General features: G+C 38.1%; 1 protein-coding gene across 4 annotated transcripts in view; it reads left to right on the top strand.

Annotated features, from left to right (window-relative positions):
* Positions 1-17,374, top strand: part of Spata6 (spermatogenesis associated 6) — an 84,546-nt gene extending 67,172 nt beyond the window's left edge. For 3 of the 4 annotated variants that reach the window (XM_041652151.1, XM_041652154.1, XM_041652153.1), the window contains 3 exons: positions 1,919-2,018; positions 11,347-11,438; positions 16,484-17,374. In XM_041652151.1, the coding sequence (XP_041508085.1) occupies positions 1,919-2,018; positions 11,347-11,438; positions 16,484-16,664 (373 nt within the window). In that variant the 3' untranslated portion in view covers positions 16,665-17,374. Of the gene's footprint in view, positions 1-1,918; positions 2,019-11,346; positions 11,439-11,545; positions 11,698-16,483 lie in introns of those variants that run through there. The other variant, XM_041652152.1, reaches the window with a different exon arrangement.
* The last annotated feature ends 1,402 nt before the right edge of the window (positions 17,375-18,776 follow it).

Genomic DNA, 18,776 nt, shown 5'->3' with positions numbered 1-18,776 from the left:
TAAAATAAATAGTGAATTAGTTTGAACTCATGTATTTAATCTATAAAGAAGGACATACCCCTAGCATTCAATTCATATTACTAGGAGCAAATCGTTTTATTCTTTCCAGGACTCAGTAGCCCTCTTTAAATGGATGGCACTCTCAGGTTTGGTGTTTCTAGGTCACTAGCGATGCATTTGCAGGTGTTTACACCATCCATTGTAGTCATGACACATTGTAAGTGAAACTGAAACCAATGTGTGTTGTCTATCCCAGGTCAAAGTCTTGTCTAGAAGTTGTATGTCAGAGGCACAGCGTCAGAAGTTTATATGTATAGTACTCATTAAAATTACATTTTCTCTAAGATTACAGTATAAGATGCTAACTCTTTGATCATGGTTTATAATAAACAGATTTTAAAAATGTTATCAGTTTATGCCACTGAATCCTTGTTTTAGTCCAAATGCTTTTTTCTTTTCACCCACTTAAAAAATACCTCCAGAAATTTCCACACCATAAAATGATTTCAATTTTGATTGTATTTCAGGAGCACATTTTCTCTAAGTATAAATATTAATATTATGACTCAGATTTGTTTTACACTTTACAATGTTGCTAAAATCAGGCTTAGATATTAGCATACCTAATTAAAAGGGAATTGGTGCCCTTTTAAATCATGCTAAGTTTTTTTTCTTTTGTAAATCATATTAAAGATTGTGAGGCAAGCATTCCTTACGCCATAGCACAGACTAGTGGATCTAGATGCTCATAGTGCCATTGGGAGGCTCTGGAGTTGCACAGTTGGATCTTAGCGTTCCACAATGGGCTTCATGTACTCAAATAATTGTTCTACCAATCCACTGGCATAGGTGAAACTAGTTTTCCTTTTGTCTATGTGAGAGATTGTTTGGGATTATCTATTAAATTGATTGTCTATTGATTATGCCATTTAAAGTATATCATTTCAACATCCACCTATTTAATAACCTATACTTTGTGTAATAGTGTAATATTCAAATTTTGTAAGTAAGAACAAGCTGAGAACAAAAAGGGAACCAGATTTAAGTAATATATTAACACACTATTTTTTATAGGGGAATTATAAATAACACTTTAAATACATGCATTATAAATAAGGGAATCAGGAACTTTTCAGGATGACCTGAATAAAATAAAATAAAATAGCTTAATTATATGAATGTCAATTTTGAATTAAAGAAGAGCAGAATGAAAAGATGTTTTATTTCTTCTCTGACATTTTAAATCCCAGTGTGCAGACTTTAATTAAATTTATAATTTTCTCATCTATATTTAAATACTTCATTCCTTTACAAGTTTGATTCTCATAGCGGATAGAGAGGTGATATGCCTTTGTTGAGATGGGACCATTTTGTTCCTATTCGGAAATGGAATATTTCAGAATAATTCCCATTCTGAGTGGAAATGGAAATGTGAGTGGATTCTAGGGATTTTTTTCATTTCATACACACACACACACACACACACACACACACAGACACGTTGCTTATTTCATAAAATTTGTGGGTTGTAACTTCCTGTTTCTTCTACATAGTTTTTGGGGATATCAATTATTAGAAAATAAGTGCTAATTATAAAGACATTGTACATGGAATTATTCTTCTGATGCGAACATCTACATCTTTATGTAGAGATAAGTGCTGAAGAGTGATGTGTCAAAATCATTATAGTGATCAGATATGTAGGTCCCGTCTCCCAAATACAGGTTAAAGTTAATTATTAAGACTATTTTTAGACCTTGCAGGAAATTGATCGGGCAGCTGGGAATGAGTGCATGAATGAGCTCTTTCTCCTCATTGCTGGCCACAGGGAGAAACTATATTATTTGGAGGTTATAAAGTTTGGGAAAAGTTTTGTTTCTTTCCTCTCTTTAATAGCTACTCTTCTTTGTACCCACAGGTTCCATTCTGACTGGTGTTCACCTTCAAACTGCGATGAGATCCACGACCGGGTCAAGGATGTCCTGAAATCCCATCAGGCTCACGCAAGGCATATCTGCGTTAGTTCCTACTGTTTTCTCTTTTTAATAATATAGTTCTTATTTTATTAAATAGGCTCCCCAAACCAGTCAAGGTGCTTACAGGTTGTGATTCTTAGTTATGCGGAAGGAAAATACATTCTCTGAAGGAATTGCTGGGTTTACTAGAAGCCACATAACTAACTTCCTGCTTGGCCAGAGTCATGCAGAATGCCTTTTGATTATTATCTTTATGTATTTTATTACATGTATTTATCTATTTATTTAGTGAGTGTGTGTGTATGTGTGTGTGCATGCTCACATGCATACATGTGCTGTGATACACGTGAGGTCAGAGAACAACTTTGGTGGAATTACATCCATCAGTTCTCTCCTTGAACCATGTGTGTCCTGATTTTGTCCAGGTCAGAGTGAGATCATCAGGGCTGGGAGTGAGTGCCTTTACTGGCCAAGTCATCTTGGGGACTTAAGAATTTTTTTTTGTTTCATGTTTTACTATTATACTAGATATTTAACATTGATCTTCTGAACTATAAGCATTTTTAGCCATTATTATCTTATAAAACGTCACAGAAGAGTTACTTCATAATAATCATTTCAAAGTTCTCATATTGTTGGAAGTCTTGTTTTGTGACCCAGTGAGAAGATTCCATCTGGGGAAGGTGTATTTGGTTCTCTAGGCAGACAAGGGAGAAAGGGGACGTGTGGAGTACCTCGTTCAAATCAGTTCTTGAGTTGACCTACACGTCAATAAATATACAAAGAGAGAAGAGCACATCAGGGTTTGGCTTCATTTTAGGGAAAAGCAGGATACAATATTTTCCGAGATAAAGTACACAAATGTCTTTATATTTGTGGTAACTTGGAGTCATAACAGTATAATATTTTTGTGTTAGGCTTTTGGATTTCATTCATTAATCTACTACTACTTGTTGTAGTTTGTATTTTTCAAAAAAGTCATATCAGTTTTCTTTTACAAAAGTAAAAATCTTGCATTTTAATTAGGATTGTTGTAGTTTTTGTTTAGATTAAAATTTATATTTCTTTTTCCTTTTTACCACTTCAGTTGTTCAGTTTTTAAAAACTATTGTGTTTTGGCTATTGCTCTAACATGCACACAGGACGAATTATTTGTTTGCTGACTTCTCTAATAGTATTGCGACGGGAAATGTTTAACTTTTTGTATGTTTATTATAACACATGTTATTTCTACATTCCCTAATAATTTGCTATACCCTAAAATGTAGTACTATCTAAAAATGTACATTTCTACATTGCTAAAACACAAGAATTCATTGCTGTCTATAAGGTAGCAATTATCTGCTTGAGGTTCATATCTATCCTGTTCTTCATCTACGAGCAGTGAGAAACAGACTTTAAATTGGAATCTATAGTATTCCTGGCAGTATCAGATTGAACGTTTAATCCTACCAAAATATATGTGGTCTGGGTGTGGTGTGTTCTTCAGGTATGTTCCAGAAAATGCTAAACACTCTCCTTTGTTATCCTCATTTTGAGTGCCAAGTGTAAATATTAGGTTTCACAACTTGGTTTTATTTTGGTGTCTTTTCCAGTCATTTTAGTTGTCTAACGTGCTTTAAGAGATGCCTACAGACAGATTCACTGGGTCGGTGTCAGTTCTAATACTTTTATCTTCAGCCTTTATGCCACTGATTTGTTTAGGTGTAAAATGCTTTGGTTACTTTTAAAACATGATTATCTCCACAGAGAATCCTATTAAATTTGCTGAGAAGAGTTTTACCCCTTGTATTTTTTTGAAAAAATTCAGTGTGTGTGTGCACATGTGTGTTTCTTTGAAGTTTATTAATCATACTCAAATACATCGTGGCTTTGCTTACTGTGAATGATTTGATGGTTTTTAAGTATATCTTAAATTGTTGTGAATATGTTTTATTTCTTAAGTATTAGTTCTGTTGTCTGGTCTTTTGACTTCTCCAGGAACTTCTGTTATATGTATATTGGGTCTAGTTTGCACATATGCTGCTTAGCTTTCACTGACTTAACACAAAATCAAGGCTTCTCTGGGAAGGAGGAATCTCAGCTGAAGCATTTCTCATCAGATTGGCCTGAACATGTCCGTAAGGGCATTTTGGGGGTGCTAATTGATGTGGGAGCACCCAGCCTACTGCGGGCTGCGAATTCCTGTCTTGGCTTCCATCAAGGACAGACTGCAACCTGTACAGCAAATAAACTCTTTCCTCTCCAAGTTGTTTTTGGTCAGTGTTTTTACCCAGCAAAAGAGAAGCAACATGGGACACAAAATGATAGCGGAGAAGGGGATTTTGCTGTAATGGACGTGATCATGTGGTGCTTTTGCTTTGGTCTATTTTGTGGGAGGAGGTAGAGGATTTTGAAGAGCTAGATTCTGAAAACAATTGAGTGGTCCAAACTTAATGAACTGGTGTGGTAACTTAGAAGATTATCCTGAGAGAAATGAGGCCTGGCTTGTGATCTTTCAGAGGAAATATATTGGGCTGATTGTGTGATATTTTGAATAAGATATTGAGGAAGTAAAATCTTTGTTTTAATGGGACAATTGATGCTAGTGAGCTGGGCTTAAAAGATTATAACCAGCTGTGATTTTAGAAAGAGCCTAGCATCACTGATGTCAAATCATCTAGGAATCTTTCCTCAGAGTCAGTGCACAGAACCTGTGGTCCCGAGGGGATCAAGGCTACATATCAAGCCAACAGCTGAACTTGAGTCTCCCACCTGCTACTGGTTTTGAAGGAAGGCATGAAGGGTCTCGGAGAGCAGCTTGACACACTGGCATCAATGTCTCTTCCAGAGGCCAGGAGGCCAGTAGGGATGGTGCGGCCTTAGTTGCACTGCAGACCCAGGTTTGAAAGGATGCTGTCTAGCTTTTTGTTTTGTGTCTTTTTCTCTTTAATTAACTCATGATCTTGCTTTGTGAAATTATTTTTTCCTAAACTTTGTGGACCTCACGAATGCTTGGTAAGCACTCTACCACCTACATTTTTACCAATACTTCTCTATATCTTTAGAAGCAAAATACAATTCAGTGTAATTTGTAAACCATATCTTTTTTAAGAATATTTTTTTGAGAATACCTTTTTTAAAATTATTTTTTTCTTCAAATATGCACAGAATGGTCTCTAGAATCTCCTGGCTTTCTTTCTCTTCCCATTTGCATAGACTTTTTTTTTTCTTTCCTTGTATTTCTCTGTTTAATTTGGATTCTGTTCTCAGGTGTTATTTTACTGTGTGGTTTATGGAGAAAAGCAATTTTGACTGGTTGTTTGGAGTTAATAGACCCCAGGTGGTTCTAGCTCCTAAGGAATTTCCTGTAAACTATTTGTGTTCACCACAGGGGAAGTTGAAAGCATCTGCTTAGTGACTGTCCTTAAGCGGATGCACTGAGCTACTGAGACTGGTGGAGTTACCAGGGGGACGCCCTGTGGTTTGCCCCTGCGTGTTCTTCCATAGATTGTAGACCAGCCTACTTTGTTAATTAGGTCCACACTAACGAGCTGTCTGTCACTTCATTTCATTGCACGTGTTTTCTGAGGATTTTGGGTACTGCTATTTGGGTAGTTTTGCATTTTTATCTCATTATTTAAGTAGTTCAATCCTTTGTGCAATAGAATGAATACAAGCAAAGTATACATGTATAAAACAGCATCCAGGTCAGTTGCAACATTATTGGTACCCACAATTATCCTGGGTAAGGCCTTATGGGCCTTCTTTCCACAGATGCAACAGTATTTTAATATATGATGATATGTAGATTAGTTTGATGAGGTTTTAAACATTCAAAATTACATAGTATTATGATTTCATGTCTGGTTTCTTTAGTGGATCATTGTGTGTGTGTGTGTGTGTGTGTGTGTGTGTGTGTGTGTGTAACATGCCTGCTTCAACTTTTTCTGTGTAGATAGATTCAGCAAATTGTGTTCCACAAACAAATTCTTGGAATCTTGATTGTATGTTATCTATGGCCGCAATAATAGAAGTGAGAATTGACATTTTAAAAAAGATACCGCATCAGTATCTCTAATTTGAGGCTGATGTACACATACACAGTGTTGTGTGTGTCCTTCCGTGCACACACACTAATTTGAAATGTAACTAAGGACTGAGGGGGACAAGAAATTCGGGTATTCATGTGTTGGATACAGTATTCCATGTACATTCATATGTATAAAGGTACAATGAACATGTATTTAATATGAAGAAAGGGAGAGAAAAATGAGAAAACGGGAGAGGAGAGGGGACGGGAGGGATCTTGGGGACGAGATACACTTGACATGAACTTCATTTTTGTTCCACATACACTTAATATACCTAACACCTAAAGGTTATTATATAAAAGAATTTAAGTACTTTAAAATCTTGACCCCTGTTTTAATTTGATCCATTTTATGAGGTCACTCTGGAATTTTCCATTTTTGATGTCTTTGTTGACACTCAAATAATTTGAATATTGAAACATATTGAATTTGGATTAGGGATACTTAATTTACAATGCTTTTTGATTCTGAATTCCTAAGATTTTCTTATCCATTTTTTAAAAGGTATGAGGATAGGTGTTAAACCAACTCAGCATGCTCATTCAGGACATATTAGGAGTCCTAGCCCACTGTCTATTCAAGTATGCCTTAGAAGTATTTCTACATTTTTTACTGTTTGAATGTTGAGCTATACTTTTAGATGTTTTGAGTCTGCCTTACAAGTATCTTGAAAATTTTTTAAGTTTCAATATTAATATGTTTTTTATATGAATGTTTTGCCTGCATGAATGTCTGTGTACCATTGTGTGCTGATGCCCTGGAACTGGAGTTTCCAATATTTCTGAACCATTGTGTGTGTGTCGAGAACTAAACCTGGGTCCTCTGGAAGAGCAGTCAGTGCACTTAACGGCTGAGGCATCTCTCCATCTGAATTCTTTTATTTTTATGATTCATTTTATTTTATTTTTTAATTTATTTTTTTAAAAAGCTTTCTCTTCTCATTTTAAATGCCAAATCCAGTTCCCACTCCTTCACTCCTCTTGCTTCCTTCCCCATCCCATCCCTTCCTCCTCAGGGTAAGGCTTCCCATGGGGAGTCAGCAAAGTCCAGCACATTGCTTTGATGCAGGGCCAAGGCCCTGCCCACTATATGTAGGCTGAGAAAGGTATCCCTCCTAAGAGAATGGATTCTAAAAAGCCAGTAGAAGCAGTAGGAATAAATCCTGGTCTCACTGCCAGTGCCCCATAATTTTCCCCAGCCATACACCTGACACCTACATTCAGAGGGCCTAGTTTGGTCCTAAGCTGGTTCCTTCACTGTTAGGCCAGAGGTGGTGGACTCCCATTAGCTCAGGTGACCCCATCATGGTCTTGACCTCTTTTTTCGTATTCTTGCTCCTCCCACTCTTGGACTGGACTTTGGGAGCTCAGCCCCGTGCTCCACTGTGGATCTCTGTACCTGCTTCTATCAGTTGATGGATGTAGGTTCTATGATGCCGTTTAAGATTGTCAATCAATCTGACTGCAGCAGATTCTTTGTCCTGGATTCTTTGTCTGTATTTATCATTCTGCTTGTTCTTATTATGACTATTTATTTTGAAACTTAATTTTGTTTATTTCTAATTCTAATGTGCTACTATTAGCCCTGCCTATCAAGTTGCTTATTTCAGTGACTATATTGTTAGTTTTAAATCTTCTATTCATTTTCATGGGCTCATTTCTGAAATTGTTTAAATATATGTCCAGTTGTTCAACTTTCCATCAATTTTCTTGATCATATCATATCAATCACAATAATATAAAATGCTTATTTCCTAAAATTCAGTATTTTGAATGTGTTTGTATTTGCATCTTTGTCTTTGTGTGTGTGTGTGTGGATTTTTCGAGACAGGGTTTCTCCGTAGCTCTTTTGGTTCCTGTCCTGGAACTAGCTCTTGTAGACCAGGCTGGCCTCGAACTCACAGAGATCCGCCTGCCTCTGCCTCCTGAGTGCTGGGATTAAAGGCGTGTGCCACCACCGCCCGGCTGCATCTTTGTCTTTTTGACATTTTTTTTTTAGTGGTGAATGTGTCCCAGCTCTAGGGACTTTTATTATTGTTAAGTTCTGTATGTTTAAAATGCTTTTGACTTTCTACATAAAGAACATGTTTTGTTTTCCTCTCCCAGGCACGTGACATTCAGGGCTAATAACTCTGATCCAAAAGGGAGAGATCTGTTACTGGCTACCCTGAGTTTAATAATCCTAGTTCATCTTTCCTCGGAGTCCTGATCAACCCCAGTTCAGCTCTCACTTACGGCATTGGCCCCACTTCAAGTACAGCCTTCAGGCCTTTACCAATAAATGAGGGAGGCATTTCTTTCCTGTTTGTCAGACGTGGTGAAGTGACCTTTGACTATTTGAGAGAAATACATACCCAGAGGATCCTTGACTTCAGAGAACAGAAGGCTTCGTTCTGTGCATTTCCACATCAGGACACGATTTACATGGCATTGTTTCTGCCAGGGTCGCCCTGCAGATGTGACGGTGGGCCACAGAGAGTATTTCATCTGTTGATGTCATAACTATTTTAGTTTAAGTATACACACTATATCGATGCATTTCTCAAGATAATGCTAAGTGACACATGACTATATTTGAGTCCCCCTGTCTCTGTTTTTTTGTGACACCGTTTGCATGGCTACTTTAATACTTTCCATCTTCTCTATTCTGAAGCTACTCTGACTGAGGCCCTTCTGGCTGCTCTCAGAATTCAGGTGTCCGTGGGCACATAATCACCATCCTTTTCAGGACTCCAGTGACCATCTGTTTTCTATCAATCTCTCTGGTGAATGTTTCTTTTTAGGTACCATGATTGTAGGGCAGGGTCTCTTTGCTCTTCAGACATGTTAGGGTTAGCCCATTTGTCACCAGCCTGCCCAGCTTCAGACGTCAGCAAATACATTCACATTGTATGTGTGAGGACTTTGTAGGCTTCCATTTTAATTCTTGATGCTTGTGGGATGTAAAAAACATTCTGCTTATTATCCCCATCTGTAGAAATTAGTCTCTGCTTCCATAGCCAGGGCTGGATTTTTATCTTAGCTAAACAGTGTCTGCAGTCTATAAACAGCTTCAGTGGGGACACTGAGTGTCAGCAGTACTTCCAGGGACGTGTTTCTGGTGTCTGTGGTGCCCTTGACCTGGTAGATGATCCCTGTCTCTAAACACTTTTAGACTGTGGGAAATTGCCCTCTGGATTCCAGATGTTTCGGCTAAGATTAATCCCTGATGTCCCAGGAAACTTTGTGAGTCAATACATGCCGTGGTTTGGGAAATGGGTGGATTTATAAGATGTTACAGAATTTAAATTTATCTTGCACTCTTGAACAGTCATGAAAAGCCTCTGTGGTTTCTCTGTGCCTAGCCCTGGCCTTCCTTCAGTCATTAGCTGTGGTTTGCAGCCTGTAGTCCGCGCACCAGTCTCCCTGCTCAATGAAAAATAGAGGCATACTCGGAGTCTATTTTTGAAAGAATTGCCTCTCTGATGGCTGAACATCTGTAGTCTTTATTAGGTTTGCTCTTAATATCCTAAAAAGTATTTATTTTGTCAGCTTTCCTAGTTTGCAATAAATTATCCCATCCAGCCTCAAAGTAATTTCTGTTTGTTTTTATGAGGGAGTTTGTGTTGCTGTGTTTGCTTTCTCTTGCTACCACATAGTATCATAACTTCATTGGCTCAAATTGGCCATCTTAGATTTTTGTGGATTAGAGGTCTGGCAAAGGGCCATACTCAGCTAAATTCTAAGTAACTTAACTCTTCTATGCTCATCTCCCTTCCCCATCTCAGTCATAGGCGCTCTATCTGTAAATGATCTTTCTGAACACTCTTTCTTTAGATCCATCTGGCTGTGTGTATATACATGCATGATTATTCCAGATGAGAACTGTGTGGTAATGGGGTCTGTTTGGTTTCTTGGGTCAGAATTTCCCATTGTGCCATCCTTGATCCAGATGGGCAGTGTTCTATGTTAGTGGTGCCAGTGATGTGTTGTTACACTCCCTAAGACAACCCTCCCACTTATTTCTTCACTTGTTAGTCTTTCTCACTTGGTTGAATGTCCATCAAGAAAAAACCCAATGGAAAATTTAAAAATAAATGATTAAATACTTATAATTTTGTATTAACTAAAAGAAAACTATTTTAATAACCAACAAAAATCTTAAAGAGAAGAGAAAGGACCAAAAGAAATACATGGAATTATTCATAATGGTAAGGCCTAACAGTCTTGACAGCTAACATTGTATGTACATCTTCCAAAATGTTTTAACTCGTTTATTATTCACAGACACTTTGACAATGAATGTGTCCTTTGCAGTATCACACCATCAGCAAATTAAAAAAAGTATATTTTCTTCACAGTCTGTGTTGATATGTTTTCTTACCTGAAGTAGATGGGCCCGTATTCTATTAATGCTATTCCCTGTGTGTTTCTATTACCTACTCTTTTCACCTGTGTTTGTACTGATTAAGGAGTGAGCAGTGATGGACAATACTTAGGATGACATTACAGAAAACACATGCCAACTTACTAAGACAATGCAGCTTGAAAAACTAGCTCAGATGACCCCGTTTCCAATTCCCCTGTGTGTATCTAGTAGAAGTTAAGAATGGGAACTTTGGCTATGTATGTTTATATCAATTGACTCACATTCCTGGTTTTATTGTGGGTTTTTTTGGCTTATCATTCTCAGTAAATCATTTTCTTTGTAAGTCATGAGTGCATGCTTGCATCTGTGTAATTTTTGATGGCATTGGTGCTTATTTCTCAGAAGGCAAGAATAATCTTTTTGAATTCCACATAAAATATATATGCCTTTATTAGTTTAAATATCTTGACACATCCACTACTACTTATTCCTTTTTCATAAAATATTTACTGAATGTCTAGTCTTTGCTAACCAGTACTAACCAAATTATAATAAAAATAATGTGCTCTTTTGAAAATATTCATGAAAATAATATTATGCAGATTGAGCAGGTTATATTTAGGAATATTTATGCCTATACATATATGCATGTAGCAATAATTAATGAAAAAAGGGCATGAATTTGAAAGAGAGCATGGTGGAGTATGTGGGAGGACCTGGGAGAGGGGAAAGGGAAATGATATAATTCCCAAATAGGAGAAATAGTTTTTAAAATGTTATTGCGAGCTAATGCATCCTCGACAGTTTGCTTCTGTCCTCAGAATCTAAGCACTCGACTCTTGATTCAGTCTCTTACAGTGAGGACGGAAAGACACCTTTCCCACAGCATCCTAACTACCGTATTGGAAGCAATGAGAAAATTAGTTACTGGAAATCTTTTCATTTTTCAGGATGAGAGAGACCCAGAGAAAGAAGAAGAACTGGAACTGAAAAGAAGCCTTTTATATAGAGACTCTGCTTATGACAGTGACCCTGAATATAGGTATGGACTTGCTTCTGTATGCAGAGACCTTTCTCATAGACAGCATAAAAATGAGACATTTATCTTTTTTCTAGATTTTAATCTTAATTTCATTCTTCTAACTATAGGTATGTGTGTCTGTATGGATATGTGGATGTGAGTGCAGATGCCTATGGAGCTTGGAGACAAGGGATCTCCCTGGAGCTGGAGTTACAGAGGCTGTGAGCCACTGTTGGTGCTGAGAACTGATTCAACTGGAGTCCTCTGAGAGAAGAGTAGCACTCTTAACCACTGAGTCATCTTTCCAGCCCAGTTAAATGTTTTTTTGTTAATGAAGCTTTTTGATAATAAAACAAAAACAAAAAAACAAACATAAGCCAGGCAGTGGTGGCACATGCCTTTAACCCCAGCTCTCGGGAGGCAGAGGCAGAGGCAGAGCCTGGTGGATCTTTGTGAGTTCAAGGCCAACCTGGTCTACCAGAGGTAGTTCCAGGACCCAGGACAGCTAGGACTGTGACACAGAGAAATTCCATCTCAAAAAAAAAAAACAAAAAAAACAAAAAAAAAACAAAAAAAAAACCAAAAAAACAGCGTGCACACACACACACACACACACATATATAAGACTGGGAGATGCTTAGTAAAGCGCTTGTAGAGCAAGCGTGAGGACCTGAGCTTCCACATCCCAGCACCCATGCTCGGGGTGGAAAACAGAAACATTGGTGCAGTTGTGTTTGTTTATCCAGCACTGTGGAAGCAGAGACAGAGGATCCCTGGGGCTTGTTGACCAGTGAGTGTGACTGAATTGGTGAACTCCAGATTGTGTGGGACCCTGTCTCAAAAAATAAGGTGTTGAATAACTGAGAAAGACAGCAAACATTGACTTCCTCCTCTATGTACACATGCACGTGATGCACATGTGTGTGCGCGCCCCCACATAAACAGCCAGCTCACAATGATGTGTTTCCTCCTGTTTAGAATTTATTTGACTACCCAGCAAACCCATATGTTTTATGATACATTTATCCTAAACTAAAAGTACTTTCCATAATTAGATAAGTAAGTTTTTTCAAATAATGTAAGAAAAAAAAATCCGTTCTTCTAAAATTTCAGGGATATTAATAAAAATATTTTTGAAAGCTTATGCTAGCAGATTTCATTTGAAAATTCTATTCTAATGGCCATGAGATGTAGAATTAAAGACTGTGAATCATGGGTAATTACAGCCGTTCTGCTATACCATGGAGTACTGTATTAGTTTTTCACCAAGAAATTTCTTAGAGACTTATATAGATGCTCCATGAAGTGGAATTTATTTTTTTTCTAGCAGAGTTTGCACAAAAATGGTCACCTTGGCTGGAACCTTTATGGCCATGTGAGAGTCTAGCATGAGTATGAGTCTCTGCCTCCCAATCAGGAGGCAGCTTGGGCCTCTTATGAAAGTGGGTTGACTATTACAGATGAATTTGAAAGGGAAACAGTGAAAAAAGAAAAAGGTTCAGAGAGCACACATTTTATGCAAAGTTCTTTTCTCTTCTTTGTTATTCTTTCTTAAAAAGTCTCTTCCCTAGATTGCTGTACCAACTAACGTTTTGCAAACTTGTTACAAACTAGAGTCACACAAGAGGAGGGAACCTCAATTGAGAAGATGCCTCTGTAAGATTAGCCTGTAGGCAAGCCTGTGGAATGTTTTCTTAATTAGTGATCGATGGGGGAGCACCCAGCATACTCTTTGTGAGAGGTGCTGCTCCTGGGCTGATGGTCCTGGTGTGTATGAAAAAAAAAAAAGTCTGAGCAAGCCAGTAAGCAGCACTCCTCCATAGCCTCTGCTTCATTCAGCTCCTGCCCCCAGGTTCCTTCCCTGTTGAGTTTCTGCCCTGACTTCCATCACTGATGGACTGTTACTGGAAGTGTAAAATGAAATAAATCCTTTCCTCTGCAGTGTGTTTCAGTTATGGTCATTATCACAGCAATAGAAACCCTAACAGTTTAGGGGGATAAATCAATATAAGAGATCAGTTTGACAGTAGAAAGGGTCTGATCTTTGAAGTTTTTAAATAAATAATCATTGCCTGTGTTGTTTCTTCAAAATTTCCACCTGAATTCTGTTTCTACAGATTTCCACCTGATAACTCCAAAGGTTGTGGTTTCTAAATAGAGATGAAACCCAAAATGTGCATTAGTAAATGCCCTGGATGGTTCTAATGCAGGGAGTGCGAAGACAACACTTTGACAAACACTGCTCTTGACTTGACTTGAGGTTCACCACTGTGATTCTTTTTCTTGTTCATCAGTGTTAATGATTAACACTGCTTGTGTTAATCCACTGTTGTGCTAACCTTTGGAAGCTTTAAATAAGAGAGTTGAGCAGCTACTGAAAAAGCTCTGTTCTCATTTTTGGTGTCCCTTTACAGTACTCAGCATTTGTGGACATCTTTGGACCAGCAGGATGAAGGGCAGGCCTTCAGAATTAGTTAAAGGATGGTTTTGAACATTTTGCCCGGGAAGCTTCTCGTCAAATGATCAGGGTGTTGTTTTAATTTTATTTCCAATTCACGTGCTTCCTGTAGAGAGGGCAGACTGGATGTAGCCAGACAGCGCTCTCAAAGCTCACCCTGGCTGGCATACTTCCTCCAGTCAGCCTTCACCATCCAAATCTCCCCAAACAGCACACCAGCTGGAGACCAAGTATTCAGTGTTGTATGGTGCACACTTCTCATTCAAACCATATGCTCCTTAAAATTACTATCGTTTGCTTAATGTATCCATCTTCAGAGCTCCATTTTATATAAATGTATTATATGTGTATGTGTGTATATAATTATGTTTATTTTATCTGAAGGCTGTTCATGAGAACCCAGTCATTAGCTACTCGCCTGACCTTCATTTGAACTGCCAACACACACACACACACACACACACACACACACACTACCTTCCAGGCCTCAAATGGTTTGCATCCTTTTTCTAAATTAATCACCATTAATTTCTTTTTGTTTCCTAATCCATTCTAACTTACCTAAAATATTCCTCCTTTGTGTGTATATTATAGACTTTAATAAAACATGTATATAAATTTATACTTTATACATTAATAGAATTTGAAGCTGATTGGTTCTCTTAGATTACCTCTGTTCTAATTTTGTCTTTTTTCTGCATAGCAATGTTACAGTTCAATAAAGAGCTTTCTATCCAAGTAAATAGTCATAAGTTTTTGGAAATATTGCTATATTTAAAACTACAACATTATTCCTGCTTTAAAGCTAGCTGATAAAATATTTTGTAACATGTAACAGGAATTTATTAAATGATTTGTGAACAAGTGCTGAAAATATTGTTAAAATGAGAAGTGAAATTGGTTTAGAAAGCTCATTTTTATTTTATGAATTTTCAATGCTATACCTACATTTGAAACTTAGTAATACACAGCAATTAAAAAAATAATCCAGCTCTTCACAATTTATTAGAGATTCCAGAATGCCTGGAAGTAAACAATACTGTGTTTAGGATTCTAATGTTTGTATTTGTACCTCTCTATAGACTTTATATTAGGACTCATTGTGCTCAGATCTGTATTTTACAATTCAGACTTTTTACTGTTCCTCTGTTGTAAATTTTTGGAAATTCATACATATATATAATGTATTTTGAACAAATCCACTCTCATTTCCCTCTCTTCCCTCCCAGTCCCTATCTCCATCACCACTTTTCCTTCTTAACATCATATACTCTGTTTTATAAATCCACCAAGTGATTGATTTGTGTGTTCAGGGGTGTGGGGCGTCTACTGCAGCATTTTTAGCCTCTAGGGGCATACCCTGAAGACAACCTACTCCCCTCTCCAGCACTCACAAACTGCCAGTAGCTCTTCAGCTATGGGCGGGACTCCATGAGGACCCTCATCCATGCTGGAATTTTGGCTGTCCTGATCTGGTACAAGACTCTCACAGGCAGTTATAACTGCTGTGAGTTCCTGCATGTGATGGCCTTGTCGTGTGTGGCAAATTCTGTTTCACTGTAGATTTTCGCTTATTACCTCTGGATCTTATAATCTGCTGCTTCTTCAGTGATCCCTGAACCTGAGGAAGAAGTGTGAGTTAGATGTCCTATTTAGAGCTAAGCACGCCGCAGTCTCTTATTTTCTGGGTGTTGACCAGTTACGGAGGTCTGTATTCATCTCCATCTCCTGCAATAAATGAACCATCAAAGAACGGGTTTCTCTAGTCAGCTGACATAGATTTGCTGATATCCTAAGTCTTACTATCTTGTTACGTGGGCATCCAAGAGCAAAGGCCTAGGTTCTTCTGGGTACCTCCGGAGCCTTTGTAGCCAATAACTTGTGGGGAGATGCTTGGCACTGAAATTTTCATTTAATAATTCATGCAATCCACTTCTCTTTAAACTCATATATATATATGTATATATATATACAAATAATATAATACTTATATATAAATACATATTTTTGTAATCACTTCTTTGTCCCTGGTAAATACTGTACCATGCATGTACTTTATTTATATTCTCTTGAATTACACAATTATATGAAAATATAATTAAGGAAGATTAAACTAAAAGTTAATTACCCAAGAGCTTACAAAGGATTCTGACTTTAGAGGCTCTTGTTCATACACTGACCATACCACGGTATCTGTGCTGTTTTGATTTTGTTTTTGCGACAAGATCTCTTATGTTAGACATTGCTAACCCAGACGAACCTCAGACACACAGAGATCTGCCTGCCTCTGCCTCCCAGGTTCTAGGACTAACCGTATGTTCCACCATGTCCGGGTTTTGTGCTATGTTTACTTGCTGTAGCCCTCTCTCATCTCCAAGCTCCTTTTAAACTCTAACATAGGTATTTTTCTTCTTCATAGTTTGTCATGAACAGGTTAGCTTTCCCCTGTAGAGGGTCAGTACTCAAAGGCTTGCTATTTTAGTTCTCACAGTCCTAAGAGTATCACACATCCATAAAGTACTCAGTAAATATTTGAACTCACCATAGTACCTGGAACTTACTTCCACCGTTGTTTTAACCTTTTTTCAAAAACAATCTTTTCTCATAGCTGCTATCAGCGGCCACATGGTTCTCTCCATTTGGATGATGGTGAATACTGGCCCAACAGAGCAGCCTCTTTTAAGGGGAAATCTCACCGACCCGCCTTTGAGAACAGCATGGACAAGATGTACAGGAACTTATACAAAAAGGCCTGTAGTTCTGCTTCTCACACACAGGAAAGCTTCTGAGACCATCCACCATAAACTGTATGAGTTTCCGTGTCAACCTCTCAATGAAAGCGTTTAATGTGATCTGGATTTGTATGCCTTTCTTTAAAACAGGTGTCCACTGAGTAGCAGGTAGACTTGACCCCAGCGTATTCCTTCAAATGGTAAATTATCAGTCTCGCCTTTATTAAAGAAGAATGTGCTGTTTCCAGTGTCAAAACCCTGGAACAAAGTTCCAGTTCCAGTTTGTGACAAGGCTGTCTTGTCACTTGTGCTCCTGTCATTGCTAACAAACTGAAGAGTAGATTCTCTCTAGAATGTTCTTCCATTTTTATTGCCTTTTAACTTTCTTTTCACCTACTTGGCTGGTTATCTTATCTGGGTAAGATTTAATTAATATCAGCTCCCTGTTATCCGTAATGAGCAAAAAGATGTTCTCTGCAAAAATGAATTTCATACATTTGAACCTGTTTTAATCAATATTATCTATTTTTCCCCTTTATAAGAGGCTATTGTATTTCTTAGGTCCTAAAAACTAGCTTTCTTTGTAAAACGTCCACATGCATTCACTGGCGGACCAGCTGAGTTATCCGAATGTCTACAGCTAGATTAGTTTACTAGAAGAGACCATGGATGGTTCCAATGTAGTTAATATTTTAGTGTTGAATTATTTGCAGAATAAATAAAGCATCCTGTGTTGGTAAGCATGTAGAACCTCCAAATAAACAAAATAAAAGAACTATATTGTGATTTTACCTCTGGTATTGTCATAGGCATCACATCACCCAGGCAACTAGCATTCACACGTGAGAGGGATTATGGTGGGATTAAAATAACTCAGCAAGTGTCTTTCAGTAGACACTCATAAACCTAGCGGTGCACTGATAAAATGTGTGTCTCCTCCCACCCCACATACCCATGCGGCCAGTGATGCTTTGAAAGTGTAAAAAAATTGATTGCCATCTACCAGCATGAAGGGGTGTGGGTGGTAAAGTGGCACTGAGAGGTGAAGCTGCTGGCAGCTTGAGGGGTTGACTACAGGGGAATGCTTTTCGTCTGCTCCCCCATTTACTAATTCCACATTTCTTATCTTAAAAGAAAAAACTTTAACTCATACTCCATTTAAATTTGACACTAAATTATGACATTAGATGACATACCTTTATGTTATGTCATAACTGAACTTTTAAACATGACAAAGCATCTCAGGTTGCCAACCTGTGCTATATCAAAATGAGCATCATGGCTAAGAGCACAGGTCTGAGATTCCATCTCATCTCTGATATTTTCTGAGTCTCTTCAGTTCTGTTTCCTCAGCTGCCACAGAAAGAGTGTGGAGTATCCTCCAAACCATGTCCTGTGGATGAGAAATAGTATTCTATGAAATGCGTGTAGGAACACACACACACACACACACACACACACACACACACACACACACACACACAGCTCGGAGAGCCATTGGTTGATGCTAGGAACAGACAGTGCTGCAGATGTGGGAACAGCCCTGGTAAACTGGCCGTTGGCATATGTTCCCATAGTCTTCTAACTTAAGCACATTTGTCATTGTAGCCACCACTCTATTTCTCCAGCTCTGCTGTTCTATACCACACTCCCAAATGACTTCCTGAGATGCGTTTGGATACAGGCTAACAAAATGTTGCAATTTGTGAGCACTGAGTTCCCTAATGCAGGCTCTATATTATAATGGTTTGCACAATGTGTTTTCAAAGGTTGATGTGACTATTGCTCTTTTTTTAGATCCATGTCTGGTAACTGAAGAAATCAGTTGGTAGAGTGTTTGTCAGGTGAGCAGGACTGAGACCAATTTCCCCAGGTGAAATCTGGGTACAGCAGCACTCCTCTATCATCCCAGTGCTGGGGAGGTGGCTCTCCCTCCCTTCCTGAAGGAAAAGAAAGAGCCCAGGAGCAACAGTAACACAGCAGAATCAGCGAGCTCTAGGTTCAGTGAAACATTCAAAAGCTAATAACTAGAGATAGCAACTAGAGAACATATTTAGTCAATGGTGACCTCTGACCTTGACACACACGCACAAAACCACACAAACATGTACACATACACTCCATATTCTGAATGGAAATTGCTGTATTTTACTTTAAAAAAAAGAAAAG

This window comes from Microtus oregoni, unplaced genomic scaffold, assembly GCF_018167655.1.
Source record: "Microtus oregoni isolate MIOR12 unplaced genomic scaffold, Mior012 000005F_ref0000423, whole genome shotgun sequence".
Lineage (NCBI taxonomy): Eukaryota > Metazoa > Chordata > Mammalia > Rodentia > Cricetidae > Microtus > Microtus oregoni.
This window is presented reverse-complemented; position numbering and strand designations above follow the sequence as displayed.